Here is an 18,659-nt window from a genome sequence, read left to right as displayed (position 1 = left end):
TTTACAATTTATAGCCTACAAATATTATTTTTTTTTTTCAAAGCTAAATTAAAGCTTTTATTTATATATGTGAGACAAATTAAAGTGTATAAAAGAGCAATACGATTAAAATTAGATGTCATTTTATAAAATGATATTTGGAATTTAAAAAAAAGTTTAATTAAAAAATTTTAAGAAGGCGAAACAATTATGGGTGGAGCCCATAACTGAAGGTATATAAGTTTTTATATTTATTATATTTTGATTATTATGTAAAGGCACTGCCTTTCTCCAAGGCATATAAAAGCATATACTTACTGCTGATAAATCAATCAGTAGTCATTTTATCATTATTTGTGTAAAATAATGATTGTTTGTATTAAATAAATAGTTTACATAGAGGTTCCACCGATTATTTTATAACTCTGCTACCCTACATCATAATGGAAACTTCTTTTATATAATAAACGAGAAAATCGCGATTCTTACTCTTTCCCAAATTTCTCCTTATTTATTAAACGAATAAGATCCCTTAATTTTTTTATCAATTTTAATTAACATGATCCCCAACTTTACATTAAACTACTAACTACATTCATAATAGACTTTGACTCAATGTATACAATTGACAGAATGTACCAACATTTAATAGAGCACTGAAATACTTGGTTCCATAACCAGATTACCACATCTATTTCACTATAATTAGTTTACTTAATATTACAAAATTCCTTTCGTAGTATTACACTAAAACTTGAATGCGTTTCCCATTAATTGAAAAATTATGAGACTATCAATCATTCACGATAAGACCATTATATAATGGCAATTATGTCTCAACTATACTAACCCTCGAGATACATAATTTTCCCTATGACGATGTTCTCGACGAACATCACTATTTCGATAGACGTCATACCGGAAGCTCTTCTGTCTGAAGTGAATAAGCCTGGCCACATTCGTGTAATATATATTCACTATATCTAGATACAAGCTTACCTTTTGATATACGCGTTAGTATATAGCCTTAGCACCGTCTTTTCTGTAGTTGTGCAATGAGAAAGATTTTCAAACGGAATACAACTAAGCACGATGAGCATCACAACGCTTTCGTTGTGTCCTTTAATGCCATGAAGCCTTTATGGCTTCAAGAGCAAAGAAAAGGTTTGCATCTTTCTGCTGACGAGCAGAATGCAATTCTTAGCAACCAACGTAGCGCCCTAGAGCAAATGATCCGCTCCAATGGATTAGACATGTCTCATTACTCTAGCTATTACCCGCTACCTTTATTGAAAGAAAGTGACCTCAATCTCCAGCTTCTTCCTCACGAGAAAGAACTAGACGATACTTTCTGTAGAGAGATAGGTAAAATAGTTCCTTATCTCACCAACTCCACCATACAAGGTGTAGAGTCTTACGTACGTGCGCTGGATACAGCAATGCTGTTCATAGCTAAAAATAACTCTAGAAAAGCCATTCTAGATAAATTAGCTGTACACTACATCCCGGCCTTTCTTTCTAAAGAGAACGGCCTGATAAAAACCTATTACGAAACTAGTCTTAACTCCACCAACCTTACAGCATTAACTTCGCTAATAGGCACTTTTCGCACGATAATTCAATTGATGGAAGATGACGGCCATAGGGCCAACATAGGCACATCTCCATCACCCCCACAGCAGAATAACTTCCTCATAGGTGGTTATTCTACGCGCTTTGAGAATTACGTTTTACGTATTGACGGAATCCGCATGGATTCCATGGAGATGAATAACAATCATGAGTTATGGGCATTGCACATAAATAAAAGTATATAAATTTTTAATATTTCTATAATTTTTTGTATCTTTGTAAATTTTTCCTATTTTTGATTTTATTGTATTTCCATCCTCCAAATAAAAGTTTATTTCCATTTTGTGTTTTTATTGTTAATGAAAGCTAGCTATCTCCAATTGGAGGTAGTAGCAGAATAAAAAAAGACGACAACAATGGATAAAGTTGTTTACGAGGTTTCACCGAGATTCTCAAGGATAACCGCTACGAAACTGGAAAGAAAAAGAAAGGGACTAGTCGCAGCTGTGAAAAGGACAAAGAGAGTCTCATGTGCAGAAAGCAGAGGCTTCTCCGGCTTAACGGCTGTGAGAAGCGGAGGGCAGAGATTATCAACAAGAAAATGTATGAATATCACTACATTGTGTTTATTATTATAATCAACAAGACATGATGTAGGCAATGGAAAAGTGAGTGGAAAAGAAAAGAAAAATGATAACAAAAAAAAAGAAAGATGTAAACAATTTTAAAGAATGATAAGAATTGTTAAAACAAAGAAAGAAAATTAATTTTCTAAGAAGAGACTAAGTTTAATAATTGTTTGGATCTAGATCAAAATTCGAAGAATTGAGAGAGGTAAACATGGAGGCGTGAGAAGATAAAAGCCGAAGTCTTTTGAAAGAAGAATAGGCAGCAGTTAATCAAGAATTGGCACGAACATCCGTATTTAGGAAACCACTTTGGAGTGCACAGGATCCAAGATCAAATAAAGCAATACTTTTGGTGGAAAAATATGCAAATAGGAATACAGTGTGAAATCTGTGCAAAAGTGAAGTTTCAGCCAGGAACAACCAGTGCTGGATGAAGAGGATTATGGGACTCACCGCAAGCCCCTTTTCAAAAAATGAATATGGATATACAAAGGCCGCTGCCGGAAACAAACGATTATCATAAATACTTATTAGTTTTAATAGATGATTTCAGCAAATACACTATAGCCTTATTGAAAAATGCGACTACGGAAGAAATAACGAAACAATTAATTTCTAGGGTATTTCCAGTCTTTGGGACGCCACAAATGATACGCAGCGATAACGCTCCATATTTTAGTTCAGCAGACATGCTACTAGCATTGAAACATTGGGGAGTTACAATACGTTTTTCTACATCATACAACCATGATTCTAATGAAGAAGTAGAACGATTCAATAGAGTGATTAATGAAGTAATTGCTGTTTATAAAGCTGAAAATATATGGGATATTATAGTCCCTATGGTAGTGGGAGCATATAATAATCAGAAACAAACTACGACAAAAGTGGCACCTATAATCATTTAATTTTTACAAAGTATGGAAGTATGGAAGATAACTACCTTCACTTTCCGAAGTATATTCAGGATGAAAAATATCATCATCAGGAGTACGATGAAATTCTGGGAAGGGTGAGGAAGATACTCCATAAGAATAATGAAGCAAAAGGAAAAGCAGAGAAAGATACTATATTCAGAAAGGGCCAATCGGTATATGTAAAAATACTAGATAAGGTAGGAAATGAAAAGAAAATAAAGAAAAGATACAAGGACCCGTACATCGTGTCAGAAATAAACAATTCCACCGGTAATTGTAAACTAGTAAAGCGTACGCAGAGAGGAAGACAAATAAAAGGCACAATACGAGCACATGTAAAACAATTAAAATTAATCCAAGAAGAAAATTGAATAATGATAGTGATTCAAAATAACAATTTTATTAAGATAAACAGATAAACATAATGAATGAAAAAAAAAATTTTTTTTATTATAATTCCTCAATGGGTGAAGTTCCAGAGTTTCTGTTCCCAACAGCATTATCAGAAGTAGTAGGTTTTACTAAAACCTTTGTCAGGAATTGTCCTCTAAAATTAGTGATTAGTAAATGAAAAAAAAATAATAATAAATAAATACAAATAAATAAAAATATTTTTAATATTTAGAATCCAAATTTTAGTATTTAGTTTAAAAATTTAATATTTAGCTTAATAATTTAATACTTAGTTTATTAATAAATATTTAGTGATTAATATTTAGTACTTAGATTAATAATTTAGTATTTAGTTTAGTAATTAAAATTTAGTGATTACAATTTAATATTTAGAAGTAGAAATTTAATATTTAGTGGTTATTATTATTAAAAAAAAAAAATAAAAATAATAAAAATAACTAAAAATTTAAAAGAGAATAGAAGATAATTAAATTTTAATAAATTAGTAAAAATTTAAAAGAAATAAAAATTTATAAAATAAATTGGGAAAAAGAAACCGGAAATTACAGTAGAGAAAGTTATCTTATCACAATAGTGGATTTAAGTCACTTAGAAAGTGATAAAGAGAATAACAGTAATACAATGAATCGGATAATTAATGAAGAAGTTGAAATACTTTATATGAAAATTAAAGGATTTGGGAATGGTGATGTAATGGGAGGAACAAACGAACAAAAATTAGTATAAAAAGAAGTTTAAATATTAAAATTAGTCAGTTTTAATTTTTTAATTTTTCACTCTTCTCCACTCATTATTATATCATTACGTTTATTTAAATAAAGTTGTTTATTAAATTCTAATTTCTATTTATTATTTATTAAAATGAAGATATAATATTGTTTATTAATGAGAATGCTAACTTGTAATAAAGTGCTAGCTATCCCTCAGAGAGAGATAGTAGCTGAACAAGAGCAGTATTATTTTGAAGAAGATTCAAGATAAAAAAGAGGTTCCACCGAGATGTAATAAGGATAAATATTATCAGAAATAATTTCAAAAGGAGTGTGAATAAGACTAGTCGAGGCTGTGAAATAGAGGGATGTTTGATTCCCGTCGTATGTAGTAAACAAAGATGGAGAGCCCCTCGTCAAAACAAATGCAGAGGCCCCTTCCGCTCAACGGCCGTGAGAAGCGGAAGGCAGAGACTAGTCTGGAAGTGAAGGTTTTTTATTAAGAATTAGTGTAATAAAATTTTGAAGCAATAGAAGTTAAATTTTATTAATTGACAAAATAATAAGTAATAAATTAATCAGTTGACAGAAGTGATGTAATAAACAGATGAAAGCTGAAGATAATGAATTATTAAGCATTCCTGGAAAATTATTGAAATCAAAAAAAGAAGCACCAGACATTTTAAAAAAAATAAACAGAATGATACAATAAGAGTGGAGGAGTAATTGAAAAATTAAAAATTAAGACTGACTTGACTTTAAAATTTTACTTTCTTTTATACTAATATTTCTCCATTTGTTCCTCCCATTACACTTATTAGGAGCTACTGGGTATTTAAGAAAGTTTATATATAACTACGCAAAGATAGTAGAGCCTCTCACACGGTTATTAAACGAAAAAGTTGATTTCGTATGGGGAAAGAAACAGGATAATGCATTAACCTTACTAAAAGCGCAGTTAACACAAGCAATAATATTAGTGAAACCAGATTAAAATAAGAATTTTATAATCCACACGGATGCTTCGGATTATGCAATAAGAGCAGTACTACTTCAAGAAGATGAAGAAAAGTGCTTGAGAGTAATAGCTTATGCATCCCGAACTCTGAGAGATGTCGAAAAACGTTGGCAGATTACAGAAAAAGAAGCGTTGGCAGTAGTTTTCGCAGTAAGAATTAACAACACTTAAGCATCCAGAAAATTATGCAAGTTTCTGTTTTCCTCTCTACGCTTTTCTTTAATGACTTTTTCCAACCATTGCCCACTGAAAACAAACAGTTAATAGAAATTACCAAAAATAGGAATACTACTTAAATTTAGAAACTATGAGAATAAAAACATACAGTAAAGTAAAAAAGAGGGTAACAATAGCAAGTATTAGGTTTTCTAACAGATTAGTCCACCCTGTTGTGCATTCCTCCGAACAGAACTTTGAGGGATCAAAGACTCTCTCTTTTGCTTGACAGCTAATAAGTGACATTACTGAAAATAATGAAAATTAATTCAAAATATTAAAATATGAAAAAAAAGAGAAACGAAACGAAATTAGTAAAAAGTAGGCAATTTAAGGAAAAATTTGTAGAATAAAGAAATTTAATAAAACTTAATTGAAATATAATAGGAATTATAACAAATTTAGAATATTTAAAAGATAAAATTTAAAATTAAAAATTTTAAGATATATCTCAAGAGGAAGGTGGAAATATGAGCATGATCCTATAGCAAAAAGAAGGTAAACTGTAAAAATAACCAAATAAAAAAGAATTTTGTTGGAAATCAAGAATTTTGAGAATGGAGACGTCGTGGGTGTCAATGCTCACGAAATAAAAAAGGAAATAAAATTTTAGTATAAATAGGCTTAATTTTTAATAATATGAATCAATCTTTCCATTGATCCCCTCATATCCTTTTGTTTATTATTTCAATAAATTCTATGACACTAACTTGTGTAATTTTATTGCTAGCTATCTCTATTCGGAGATAGTAGCTGAACAAGGAGTTTCGGCCGAACCAAAACAGGTGGCCATAAGGTATTTTTGTATTATTTATATAATTATTTTTGTTAATAAAATATAGTTAGCTTAGCTGTTTAATTTGCTACATTCTGGAATAAGTAGATTCCAACATTGCGCCCCCGGGTAAAAGAGTACTCGTAAGTTATAATGAATACACGCTTAAATATGAATATGCCCAATATGCAAGAACTTTCCTGTTGTTGCACGTGGAAGAAAAAAACAAACGCTCTACCAGATAATAGGGACCAAGAATTCTACCAAACGAATTTCATTGATGACCTTCTCGAAGGAATCCTGGGTTTGGTAGATTCTTATGCAAAAGAACAACCTATATACGCAAAAATGAAAGAATATAAACAAAAATTTTATAATTTAAACTTTACAATTACCGACAAAAACCTATTATGTCCTTCTTTTCCAAAATCTCAGATGCTTCAAAAGGTTTCTGTTTGATATTTTGCCGATTCTTATAAAATCATTACTTTTTTTGTCTATTTAAATGTACGATTTTAATATAAAAATAATTCCAACTTATTTAGTGATATTTTTTTATTGTGTAATATCCCATAAAATATTTTAGCAAAAAAATTTGCTAAGAACAATCGTATAACTTTGCTATTAAAAATTTTTTATATAAAAAAATATTTTTTTTTCGAATTTTAACATGATAAAAGATTCATTTGATAGTCCTTAAAGAATGATGAATTTTTAAAATAAAATAACATATTCGAGATCATTTTTTTACGCCAAATTCAATAAAACTATTCCTATTCTTATATGTCTTCAAAAAAAAAAAAGTTGCGATAAGAAATATTTTAGCGAAAAAATTTGGTAAAGTTAAAATCACACATTTCAAGCAATTAACGTCTTTTAAAATATCACTTTATAGAGTAAGTAAATTTATAAAAGCCTCAAACGTACATATAATTTCCTACTTTTTATCATTAATTTTAAGTTGTGTAAAACCCAACTTTAGTGGAATACGCAATAAAATAAATAAAATTTTTACTTCGAGTATTTTTCTAAGTCTACATCAAGCTTTGACACATTATAAAATATTCATAACGAAGACCTACATCCAATTTTCAAGCTTACAGTTTCGGATTATATACTCTATCCCACAAGCAAATTATCACCGCCCACGTCAGCTGGTAATTGCCATCATCAACGCGTGACATTTTAATTTAACTTCAACTTTACGTATCATACTTATCATCTGATACTAGTTCAAATTTTAACTGGAAAAGAGCCAGCCGCATTAAAGATTAAACAATATTCAAATCAGCTTCACATTTAGTCTATAAAATTATCCGAAGAAGAAAAATTTCATTACAACGTTATCAGAACTACAGTTGAAACTCTTGATTCTACATTATCACAAGAACACCTTCATCAATTAGCTTTTGATAATTTCTCATTAGCACTTTTACCACATTCAAGAATACAAGTGAAAATTCACAACATTCTTGCGTCCTGTAAACAATCTCAAATCAACAATCATACAATTGAACAACTTCCAGCTCACACTGAAGAAAATCTTAACACAACAAACAATATGAAAAACTCAAACTCTGCACAAATATTCAGCACATAGATGTCAGTCGCTCCATTTGACCCTAAACAAAATTTTCAAACTTAATTCTCAACTTTTGACCTACATGTTCAATTTGATGGACTTAATAAAGAACAAAAATTAATTGCATTACAATTAAGAGGAAGAGATGCTGTTAAAAGATATATTGAAGAATTACTATAAGGAAGAAGAACCTATACTTTAGTTGTTGCTTCTCTTATCAAAACTTTTACAAGTGATATCTGTTAGAATCATCAAATTAAGTATATAAATATGTGTGCAGTTGTAGTATTTTTTACGCATAATAAATTTTGATTTCATTTTGTCTTAAACAGATTATGAGACTGAATTATTGATTAACTATTTTGGCTCTGTGAATCTTTTAATTTAATTATCTGTGTGGATATTTAAATTTTTTTGGGTACTATTATGTTATACCACCACCACTTTTTATTTTAATAAAATTTAATGATAATAAAAAATTTTTTGCATATAAATTAAAAAATTGGTAATTGATAATGATGATAAAGGAGTTAAAAAGAATTTTTTTTTTTTTACTGATAAAAACTTAAATTAACTAATTTTTTGCATAAATAACTAAAAAAGCAAGGGAAACAAGAGGTATTTGATATTAGATTCATTTTTTATCTTTTTTATCATTTTTTTGGATAAAATTTACTAATTTTTTTTATTTTTTTAGTAAATTAATAAAAAATGAATGTTTTTCAACTTATTAAAGCCATCCCAGATGAAGGAAAAGCTGTGGAATTTCTTCAAAAACGCGGTTTGATTCCTAAAGCAAAGGAATGCGAAAATGGGCACGAAATGAAGCTTTCGCTTGGCAAAATTATTAGATGGAGATGCAGTCTTAGAAGCTGCAAGAAGAAGATTGGAGTGCGGGTCGGAACGTGGTTTTAGGGAACCAGATTGCCACTGAAAAGGGCAATTTTCTTTATTTATCATTGGGCAAATGAGGAAACGTCCGGGGAAAGAATGAAAAGGGAATTGGAGCTTGGTTCCTGCACGACTGTAAACTGGAACAGTCTTCTGAGGGAGGTGTGCCTTTTTATGAAGAAAAAGGACGAAAGTAAAATAGGAGGAAAGGGATTTACAGTGGAAGTGGATGAAACCCTGTTCGCCAGAAGAAAAAATTATGCCGGAAGGATGCTGGGGCAGCAGTGGTGCTTCGGAGGGATTTGCGAGGAAACTAAGAAGTGTTTCGTGGAATCTGTAGCAGATAGATCTTCAGAAACGCTGATGGAGGTGCTGAAGCAAAGGGTTCACCCAGAAACCCTCATAATTTCTGATATGTAGAGAGGATACTCCCAAGTAAGTGCTTCTGGGTATGAGCATTTAAAAGTGAACCATAAATATAATTTTGTGGATCCACTGACAAATGCTCATATTCAAAACATTGAAAGGATCTGGAGATCCTTGAAGGAGAGGTCCAAAAGGCAAAATGGAACCCATAAAAGCATGTTGAACGGATACATGCACGAATTTTTATGGAGGAAAAAAAATAAAGATAATCAATTTGAGTCCATTTTTAGGGACATTGTTATCTTTAATGATTTTCTAAATGAAGAATAAATTTTTTTAATTTTAATTTTTTTTTTAATTTTTTTTTTTAATTTTATTGGAAACATTTGGGGGGATTCATTTTTTTAAAAATTTTTTAATTTCGTTAATTTTTGAATAAATTATATTAAAATAAAAAGTGGTGGTGGTATAACATAATAGTACCTTTTTTTGTTTTCGTGAATCTGTGTGGATCTGTGTGATTTTTCTAAACTCAATTTTATTTCTTTCAGTTTTAATCTTACTTATTTACTACCTACTTAAAATGAATACTTACCCTAAATTATCTGACGCTTTGGTTTTATTTAAACATCTTTTTACTGTAAAACTTACTGGTCAAGAGAATTTTCAACTTTGGAAAGCAGATGTTTCCTTATTTTTAGAAGCTGTTAATGTCTCTAAGGATAGGCCTGTCAAAGAAAATTCTGATATCCCTAATTATATCTGCAAACTTATAATCAAAAGTATTTCGGAAGAGCTGCAATATGATTACGCTTTATATGATAACTTATATGATCTTCTAGAAGCTTTAGATAATCGCTTTAATAAGCCTTTTCTATCTCAAATCATCTCACTTAAAAGAAAACTATATTCTCAATCTTTTTCTACGGTACAAGAATTACTTACTGATACAAACAAAATTATTTTACAATTACGCAAATTGAATCAATTTATTCCTGACAGTGAAATTGCTCATATTATTTTGGCTTCTCTTTCTCCTTCTTTTGAATCTTTCATATCTTCTCTAGAAATTAATGCATCTCTTAAACAGATACAGCAACGTCTTTTACATATCTCTAATCTCAATGATGCTTATGAAGATTCTACTATGCTTGTGAGGAAAGATTTTTACAAAAAGCCTTATGCATACTATCTGTCTGATATTGATGATTTTTTATTGTAATCATTTAAAAAAAAGTATTTAAGAAAAGTTGATTGTAATAGTAGGGGTCTTTTGGAAATAAAGTATTATTAACCACTTGCTAATACTATTTAATCATGGCGTCCCCGGAGAAGAATCCACTTCCAAAATTCGACGGGTTTCCGAATAAGAAGGCTTATGTGAAATTGGTTAAGAATTTCTGCAGAGGGAAAGAAGAAGATGAAGCTATAGAAATAATATGTAATCTATTCCCAAAAACGATGATAGAGAGTTATTTTAATAGATTTTTGGATGACTCTTTTGAAGGTGAGATGAGTGCAGAGGAATTACTGAATCACATAGAAGAATACGTAAAAGAGCAAGATATTAAGGATACTTTATGGGATAAAACAAAAGTAGCATATGAAGTGAGATTCGCTTTTGGAGCTCAGGAAGCTTGTCAAAAACTATTGATTGAGTTGTATGGCAGGTTTAGAGTTTTACTTAAAGGTATGGATAAGAAGGATGTACAGCAGGTTGTGGTTACAAGGTTTTTGAGTCTGGTGCCGGTGAAGATAGGTAGAGAGTTTGTAGAGAAGTGTGAAGATCCGTCATATGATGAGATATTGAAACTGGCAGCAAAAAGAGACAAGAAATATGAGTTGGAAAAGAAATATAGGAAATTATCAGAAGAGAAGTCCAAGCTGCGAAAGCAGAAAGGTGATGGGAAAAAGGAGATTCCTAAGGGAGCTCAAGGAAAAAATGGAAAGAAGACAGAGGATAGAGAAGAAGTGAGAAAAGAGTCTCAAGTAAAAATAGCATTCTTTTCTCAAGAAAAACGAGGGGAAGTATCGAAGGCTAGAGTATTTGTAGAAGGGTACGGTTATGTAATGATGTACTTAGATTCATGTAGTTCTGTAAATATATTACCGAGTAGGCTGGTGAAGAATTTGTCAGAGGTTTTAGGGGATATTACAGTAGAAGGAGTAGAGGAAGTTGAGGTAAAAGGCATACATGAATCATATTCTAAAACGGAAGGAGCAGTTGAATTAGTGATAAGCATTCCGAATTCTAAGGTTAAGAAAGAGAGGGTATTATTTTACGTCGATAAGGAAGCTATATCTCCGTTGTTGAGTAGGAATTTTTTAAAAAAATTTGGGATAAACCCAATAGAATATGAAGAAGTCAAGGAAAATAAAGACTTTGGGGGTATGGTGATAGATGAAACCTCCTCAGACTTTGTGAAGTTACTGAAATCAATGCCAATGTTATACGATAAAGAAAGAGATTATGAGGAGAATGTTTGTAGAGCATCTTTTACAGTAAATAAGGAGTTTTTTCCAGTGAGAAAGAAAATTATACCTGTTCCTGAGGATTTAAAAGAGAAGGTGTTAAGTAATATAGAGAAGCAAGTGGAAAAAGGTTGGTTAGAATCAGTTCCTGAAGGAGAGATTGTAGAGAATGTAAATTTATGGTAATTGTGAGAAAAGACAAGATAGATGATCCAGTTAGAGTGTGCTTTAATTGTACACATGTTAACAAATTTTTAAGTATTCCAAAGGATGGAGAACAGTTACCTTCAATTAAAGACTTATTACATATTAATGTGGATAGGATAAGTGTTTATGATATTCGATCGGCATTTAATAGGATAAATGTTGAAGAGGAGTGTAGAAAATATCTCATTCTAGGAACCCCATTTGGTTTGTTTAGAAGTAAGGTATTGGTGTTTGGTCTGAAGATCACCCCATATATTTGGATGAAAACAATTAAGAAAGTTTTAGAACCGGTAATAGATCATGTAAGAATTTATTATGATGATATAGTAAATATAGCAAAAGGAAACTTGCATGATGTAGTGAACTGTAAAATTGTTCAAGCCTTGAATAAAATGAAGATGCAATTAAATCCAGAGAAGTGTGCTATAGGTGTGAAGAAGACAGTATTTTTAGGTTATATGATAGAGTGTCCATTAAAAATTAGTATTCCAAGAGATAAGGTGGAAGCTTTACTTAAACTACCTTGTCCGAGAAATGCAAAGGAAGTAATGGAGGTTATGGGTAAGATACAGTATTTTGCGGTTATGATTCCAGAATTTGCGGAATTAGCAGCACCTGTTCATGAATTTAAAAATAAAAAAGGGGAATTTAAACAAGAAATTTTTCCTTTCTTTGACCAGCTGAGAAGAGCGGCAGCGAGAAATGTCTCGTTGGAGAGCATCAGAGAGAATTGTAAGGGATTGATCATATTTGTTTCAATTTCAGATATAGCAGTATGTACGATAATGAAAGCTTGTTATAAAGAAAAAGACAGAATATTTGCTATAAGTAGACGGAAGTTGAGGAAGAATGAAAAGAATTATGGTAAACCAGAAAAAGTTTTACTGGGAGTCAAAGAAATAATATGGCAAAATAAAGAGGTTGCTGCTAGCTTTGCGATTAAGGTTTTTTCGGAAGTACAGGGTTTGAAGAAGGCTTGGGAGTCGGAGTTGGGTATAATTTCATCAACTTTTCAAAGATTAATGTTTGAACTGAAAGCTTTTGATTTGGAGTTTTCTTATTTAAAAGATAGTAAGAATATAGCCGGTTTTTTTAAGACAGTAGAATATTCCGAGGCAGAAGGTGAGGGGATGGCGTTTTTAGTGGAGAAGAAGTTGGATCAGTTTTCTTTTAGTGAGGAGGAGATTATGAAGGAGTATATGGGAGATAAGGATGCTATTTTGGTGAAAACGTTTATTAAAGAAGGGCTTCTACCAGATTCAAAGAAATTAGAGTTGAGTTGTATGTTGAGGGGTAAATTGGACAAGGCGGAAATAAAAAATGGATTAATTTACTTGGAAGACAAGCTGCTGATTCCTTATACACTGAGAGAGAAGTTAGTAGATTACCTGCATAGATATCATGCATCCTTTGATCAAATGAGTAGAAATGTGAAAGTAAATTTTGTGGGGAATAAATTATTGAAGTTAGCTAAAGATAAAGCAGATTCTTGTGAGACGTGTTTGACTTATAGAAGGAATTCGAGGAAGAGAATTACAAGTTGGTCAACTATTTCGGAAAGGAGAGAAAGATACCATGCTGATTGTGCAGAGTATGGAAAATATTTATTTATGATAAATTGTGATGTTCATACAGGACATTGTTCAGCGGTACCAATTAAGGGAGTTGGAGCAAAAGATATTATTTCAGCTTATGCTGAAACTTACCTAAGAATGGATACGCCAATTATTCAAGTAGCTGACAATGGGAAAGGATTCTGTGCAGTGCAAACGAGAGAATATCTGGAAGAGTTGGGTATTGTGTCTTTGTTTTCGATTCCGAAGTGTCCAGAATCAAATGGAGTAGCAGAAAAGTGTGTAGGTTTAATTAAGAACTATTTGAAGAAAACGGAGAGGAAAGAACCTTTTAAAGTTTCCCTTATGAGAGCAGTGAATGCGGTAAATGAGAGGATTGTAAATGGAAAATTAGTGAAGAGAATGTTCCTGGGTTATGAGGGAGAGGAGTCGATAAAAAGAAAATATGAGTTTAGAAGATTTCCATTTTGCTGCGATATTAAATATAAACTGGATAGAAATGACGAGATGTGGAGAAAAAGAAAATGTTTGGAAAAAATTGGTGCAGATATATTCCGGATTACAGATGAGGAAGAAAAAAATATTTATATTAGGAAGTCTGGCAGTATAATTTTCCTTGATAAAAAGGGGAGAGCTATTGATAAGAATCAAATAGAAAAAGTTCTTTATCAAGGAGAGGAAGAAAAGCAAATTGAAGATGAAGAAAAGTGTCCAGGTAGAGAATATATCAGAATAGATAGTGAAGAGGATTTCAAGGCTTTTAGAGGAAAGAGGCCTGAATTTAAGTTATTTTTGGCAACAGATGGGTCAACAGAGAGAGGTAAAGGGTATGGAGGAGTAGTATGGAAGTACCAAGAAGGGGATACACCGGTAATGGAGCAATTTAGAGGAAGTAAAAGTATGGCGGCTTCGGCTCAGTTTTTGGAAGTTGTTGCTCTGTTGGAAGGCCTAAGATTGGTTGAGAAATTGGATAAACAAGAATGGGGAAAGAAATTGGCGATTGTTACGGACTCAGAATATGTGGGGAGAAGTACAGCTTCTTATCTTCAGAAATGGAAGGAAAAAGACTTTAAAACTCATAGGGGAACTAAAGTGCAGCATGAGGATATATGGAAGGAGATTAATGAGTTACTGAATGGTTGGGAAGAAGTATTAGTATTGAAAGCAGCCGCACATAAAGGTGTACTTATAAATGAAGCCGCAGATGTTCAATCGAAACTTGGAGCTATGAATTCAATATCTAGGTCTTCAACAACATTTATTGAAGAAGGGGATGTCTGATATTGATGATTTTTTATTGTAATCATTTAAAAAAAAGTATTTAAGGAAAGTTGATTGTAATAGTAGGGGTCTTTTTGGAAATAAAGTATTATTAACCACTTGCTAATACTATTTAATCACTATCAAAGGAAATGTTTCAATTGTAGAGGATATGGTCACTATGCTAATCAATGTCCTTCAAAGAAGCTTGATAACCAGACTCAATTTCTTGAAGAAGAAGATCAACAAAATATAGAAATCTCTTCAGACAATTATTTTGGAGTTTTTCTTTTGGATGATCAACAAGTCAACGTTACAATAAAGCCAAACAATTTTATTGTTCTGGATTCTGGTTCTAGTGTTCATGCCTTTTCAGATAAATCTCTTTTGATGAATTTAAAGAATACTCCAACCAGATTTCTTACCACTGCTGATGGCAATAAAGTACAGGTTAATCAAATGGGTACTTTTCAATTTTTTAGGCACTAAGCTACATGAAGTTTTATATGTTCCTCAATTCCATGTGAATCTTCTTTCCCTGGGGAAACTTTTGGAATCTTTCTCTATTTCAAAGAACAATGGAAAATTATACCTTTCTTCTGGTTCAAATCACTTTCCTATTTCAAAATTTAACAATATGCTTGTAATCAATCCATCCTCTCAGTTATGTTTAAATCTCTCTTCATTGGATGAACTAATTTTACTTCACAAGCGTTTTGGTCATTCAAATATCAAATCCATGGAGAAAACATTAAACAAATCCTTTAATAATTCTCATTCCTGTTCTTCTTCTGCGGCCATAAAAATTTATAGAGTTCCTCATTTTCTTAACACTAATACAACTAAAGTTCTTCTTCATATTATTTGTGCAGATCTGGCAGAGCCCAAGGTTCCAAATACAATTCAAAATTTTCATTATTACTTAATTGTTGTGGATGTTGCTACAAAAGTTACTGTGGTAATCTTTAAGAAATAAATCTGATACATTCTTGACTTTATGTGAAATTATAAATGAACTTGAAAATTCTTCTATTTATAAAGTAAAATTTCTTTTAACTGATAATGGCCTTGAATTTTGCAACCAGAATATTTCTTCTTGGACTAGAGATAGAGGAATTGTTAAATTAACTACTGCTCTTCATACTCCTGAAGCTAATCCAATTGAAAGATATAATCGTACCTTAAAAAATATGTGTGGTGTAATTTTATATGATCAAAAGATGGATTTAAATTTATGGCCTTATGTTATTGAAGCATGTTCTCATATAAGAAATAGAATTTACAATCAGGCAATTGGAATGTCTCCTCTTCAAGCACTGGGTATTAATGCTAATACTAATCACTTACGAATTATTGGTAGTTTAGCTATTGTTAGAAAACCAACAGATTCTCATATATTTGAGATTTATTCTGATGCAAATTTTTCTTCAACAAGTAAATCAACTACAGGGATTTTAGTTTTTCATAGAGGAAATCTTATTCATTGGTCCTCTTCTAAACAATCAAATACTGCCTGTCAACTTTGGAAGCCAAATTTTATGCATGTATAGATGCTGTGAAAATAGGTCTGTGGTTAAGGAAATTTTATGATAATAAAGTGACACCAATTATTTATATTGATAATATACCTCTTCTTCAATCTATACAGAAAGATTGCGCTCGAACTTCTAAAGCAAAGCATGTTCAAGTAAAATTTACTTGGTTAAAAAAATCTATTAACTTTGTTCAATTACAATACAAATCTACCTCTGATCAATTGGCAGACTTTCTTACTAAAATCACTAAAGGACCATCTTTAAAGAGATTCTTAACGAGGGAAATGTTAGAGTCATCAAATTAAGTATATAAAGGTGTATGCAGTTGTAGTGTTTGTTACGCATAATAAATTTTGATTACATTTGTTTTTAACAATAATTTTACTGATAAATGATTTAAAAAATTAATATAAATTTTATAGAGTTGTTTTAATTAATAGTAATGTGTGCCACACACATTAAGCCTTCTTTAATTGTTTAAATCAATCTTTTACCTTAGCTTCGCTTGTAATCACTTTAAGTTATATAATTATTCTATTTAAGGTCATGAATTGTATTAAAATTGTAATTCTTAATTTTCTGGTGTTTCTATAATTTCTGAATTTTCTATCATTATACTATTAATATTGTGTATTTTAGGGGTAATATTGTAATTTATACAGAAGGAAATTAAGTCCAGTATAAAAATTAAATCTTTTCTAAATTAATTCTAGAAAAAAAGACGCGTTTTTTTTAATTAGTAAATTTAAAGTTTCTTTACTTAATTGTCTTCCTTTGATTTTATTAAATAAAAAAATAATAATTGAGTGTTGTGTTTATTTACTGGTGGACACTTACCAAAATCAGGACTACTGGCCAATAATTTTATTTTATTACTTAATGATTAAATAATAAAACATTACGAATTAAAATATAAGATTTCTATTATATATCATAAAAATAAAATAATGAATACATTAATTAATAACAAGCGCGTGCTTCGCACACACTTGCCAGCAGAGCATGACTTAATGAGCTTTATAATTTTTTAATTATATCAATAGAGTAAATTAAATTTTTGTAAATAAAGTTCAAATACCTTTTAAATTTTTTAAAACATATTTTACATTTTTTAAAAAGAATATATAAAGTAACGTTATCACTTAAGTTAATTATTTATTTTTTTTTAAATAGAAGTAAAATTTTCGTTATTAATAAAATAATACAAATAAGAAATTTTTGATAAAAAAAGTAGAATAAATTTATAAGTTTAAAAAGAATGCGCTTTTTTTGATTTAACTTGTGGTTTTATTCATTCTTTTAAAGTGATGAAGTAAACTGAATTAATAATTATAACAAATTTAAAAAAAAAAATTTTTTTAAAAATGATTAAATTTATTTTTCTTTTTAAAAATATTTTTAATACACAAAAAATCTTTTTAAATAAATGAATTTTTTTTATTAAATATTTCATTATATGTAATTTAATGTTAACATATAGTATATATAAAATTTTTAAATTATTTCATATTTAAAAATGTTACAAAAAAAAATTATTCGTATATATAATATATACATTATTTTATATTTATATTAAATTTTGGTAAAACGTATATATAAAAAAAAATTTTTGCAAAGTAAAATCAGTCTGAAGCGGGTTTCATTTATCAGATTAAAATATTTTTTCTTGATTTATATCTTAAATTGAAGCCAACAAAATTACCCCGAGAGTCTTTTTTATTTACCTTAAAAAGTTTATTTTAAACTTTTGTTTTAAACGTTTGAAAAAAAATTTTAAAAAATTACAAAAAAAACACAACATTTTCTTTTCTTCATATCTCAAGAATGAAAAATTATTTTTGATTGAAACTTATTACAATTGAAAGAGAATTAATTAGTGCGTAATTAATGTCTTATTAACATTTTTAAAATTTTTAGTTTAACTAACATTTTTTTGAAAAATTACAGAAAAAATTTTTTTTTTATTTTAGTGAATCTTATATACTGAATCTTAATATTTTTTCATGAATCTGATATCAAATTGTAGCCCATAAAAAAATCCCCAGACGTTTTTTTTTTGCAAAAACTTAATTTTTTATATATTTTTTTTAAAATAAACACGAAATTTTTCAAAATTTTAAAAATTTTTTTTTGGTCATAACTCTGGAGCCAATGAATATTTTTTGATTATATTAATTTTATCTGAAAGGCCTTCAAAAATTACATAATTATTTTACTCATCACCTTTTCAAAAAACTTACTTTATAAAAAGTTATGGCTAATTAATAATTTTTTTTTGATTATCTCAAGAACGAATAAAGTTACAGAAACTTAATAGTACTTAAAATGTAGCGCTTCAAATTCTCTAAAAGTACTTTTTTTTTTTTTTTGAAAAAAAATTTTGTTGATAAGTTATGGGACATTTAAAATTAAAAAAATGTAGAAAATTTTTAGTCCAACTTCAGAAGCTTATATCTTGTTTCAAAATTATTTTTTTCAAGATTTTAATATTGAAAACGATTTCTCCGACCCTTCTTTACCTTAATCAAAATTGTTTATTTCA

The 18,659-nt window shown here is 29.8% G+C and overlaps 6 protein-coding genes across 6 annotated transcripts; all 6 read left to right on the top strand.

Moving 5' to 3' along the window:
* Window positions 1–1,034: 1,034 nt before the first annotated feature.
* SRAE_0000063100 (Hypothetical protein) lies at window positions 1,035–1,796 on the top strand (the record flags this gene model as incomplete). Its single annotated transcript, XM_024646547.1, has 1 exon — window positions 1,035–1,796. The coding sequence occupies one exon, from the start codon at window positions 1,035–1,037 to the stop codon at window positions 1,794–1,796; it is 762 nt and encodes a 253-aa protein (XP_024500718.1).
* A 171-nt stretch (window positions 1,797–1,967) lies between these two features.
* Window positions 1,968–6,301, top strand: SRAE_0000063000 (Ribonuclease H-like domain-containing protein; the record flags this gene model as incomplete). The annotated part of the gene is made up of 4 exons (XM_024646546.1): window positions 1,968–2,154; window positions 2,865–3,016; window positions 6,202–6,251; window positions 6,298–6,301. 4 exons carry the CDS (start codon window positions 1,968–1,970, stop codon window positions 6,299–6,301), a joined length of 393 nt encoding a protein of 130 aa, XP_024500717.1.
* An 82-nt stretch (window positions 6,302–6,383) lies between these two features.
* SRAE_0000062900 (Hypothetical protein) lies at window positions 6,384–7,830 on the top strand (the record flags this gene model as incomplete). The annotated part of the gene is made up of 2 exons (XM_024646545.1): window positions 6,384–6,677; window positions 7,534–7,830. 2 exons carry the CDS (start codon window positions 6,384–6,386, stop codon window positions 7,828–7,830), a joined length of 591 nt encoding a protein of 196 aa, XP_024500716.1.
* A 693-nt stretch (window positions 7,831–8,523) lies between these two features.
* SRAE_0000062800 (Transposase, ISXO2-like domain-containing protein) lies at window positions 8,524–9,123 on the top strand (the record flags this gene model as incomplete). Its single annotated transcript, XM_024646544.1, has 2 exons — window positions 8,524–8,709; window positions 8,785–9,123. The coding sequence occupies 2 exons, from the start codon at window positions 8,524–8,526 to the stop codon at window positions 9,121–9,123; spliced, it is 525 nt and encodes a 174-aa protein (XP_024500715.1).
* A 529-nt stretch (window positions 9,124–9,652) lies between these two features.
* On the top strand, window positions 9,653–10,291 carry SRAE_0000062700 (Hypothetical protein; the record flags this gene model as incomplete). The annotated part of the gene is made up of 1 exon (XM_024646543.1): window positions 9,653–10,291. The coding sequence occupies one exon, from the start codon at window positions 9,653–9,655 to the stop codon at window positions 10,289–10,291; it is 639 nt and encodes a 212-aa protein (XP_024500714.1).
* A 95-nt stretch (window positions 10,292–10,386) lies between these two features.
* Window positions 10,387–16,422, top strand: SRAE_0000062600 (Reverse transcriptase domain and Integrase,catalytic core domain and Ribonuclease H domain and Ribonuclease H-like domain-containing protein; the record flags this gene model as incomplete). Its single annotated transcript, XM_024646542.1, has 6 exons — window positions 10,387–11,723; window positions 11,801–14,566; window positions 14,750–15,032; window positions 15,073–15,540; window positions 15,668–16,097; window positions 16,148–16,422. The coding sequence occupies 6 exons, from the start codon at window positions 10,387–10,389 to the stop codon at window positions 16,420–16,422; spliced, it is 5,559 nt and encodes a 1,852-aa protein (XP_024500713.1).
* Between the last annotated feature and the right edge of the window lie 2,237 nt (window positions 16,423–18,659).

Source organism: Strongyloides ratti, scaffold srae_scaffold0000005 (assembly GCF_001040885.1).
Source record: "Strongyloides ratti genome assembly S_ratti_ED321, scaffold srae_scaffold0000005".
NCBI classification, from domain to species: Eukaryota; Metazoa; Nematoda; class Chromadorea; order Rhabditida; family Strongyloididae; genus Strongyloides; species Strongyloides ratti.
Note: the sequence above shows the minus strand (reverse complement) of the source record. Positions and strands in the feature narration are given on the sequence as shown.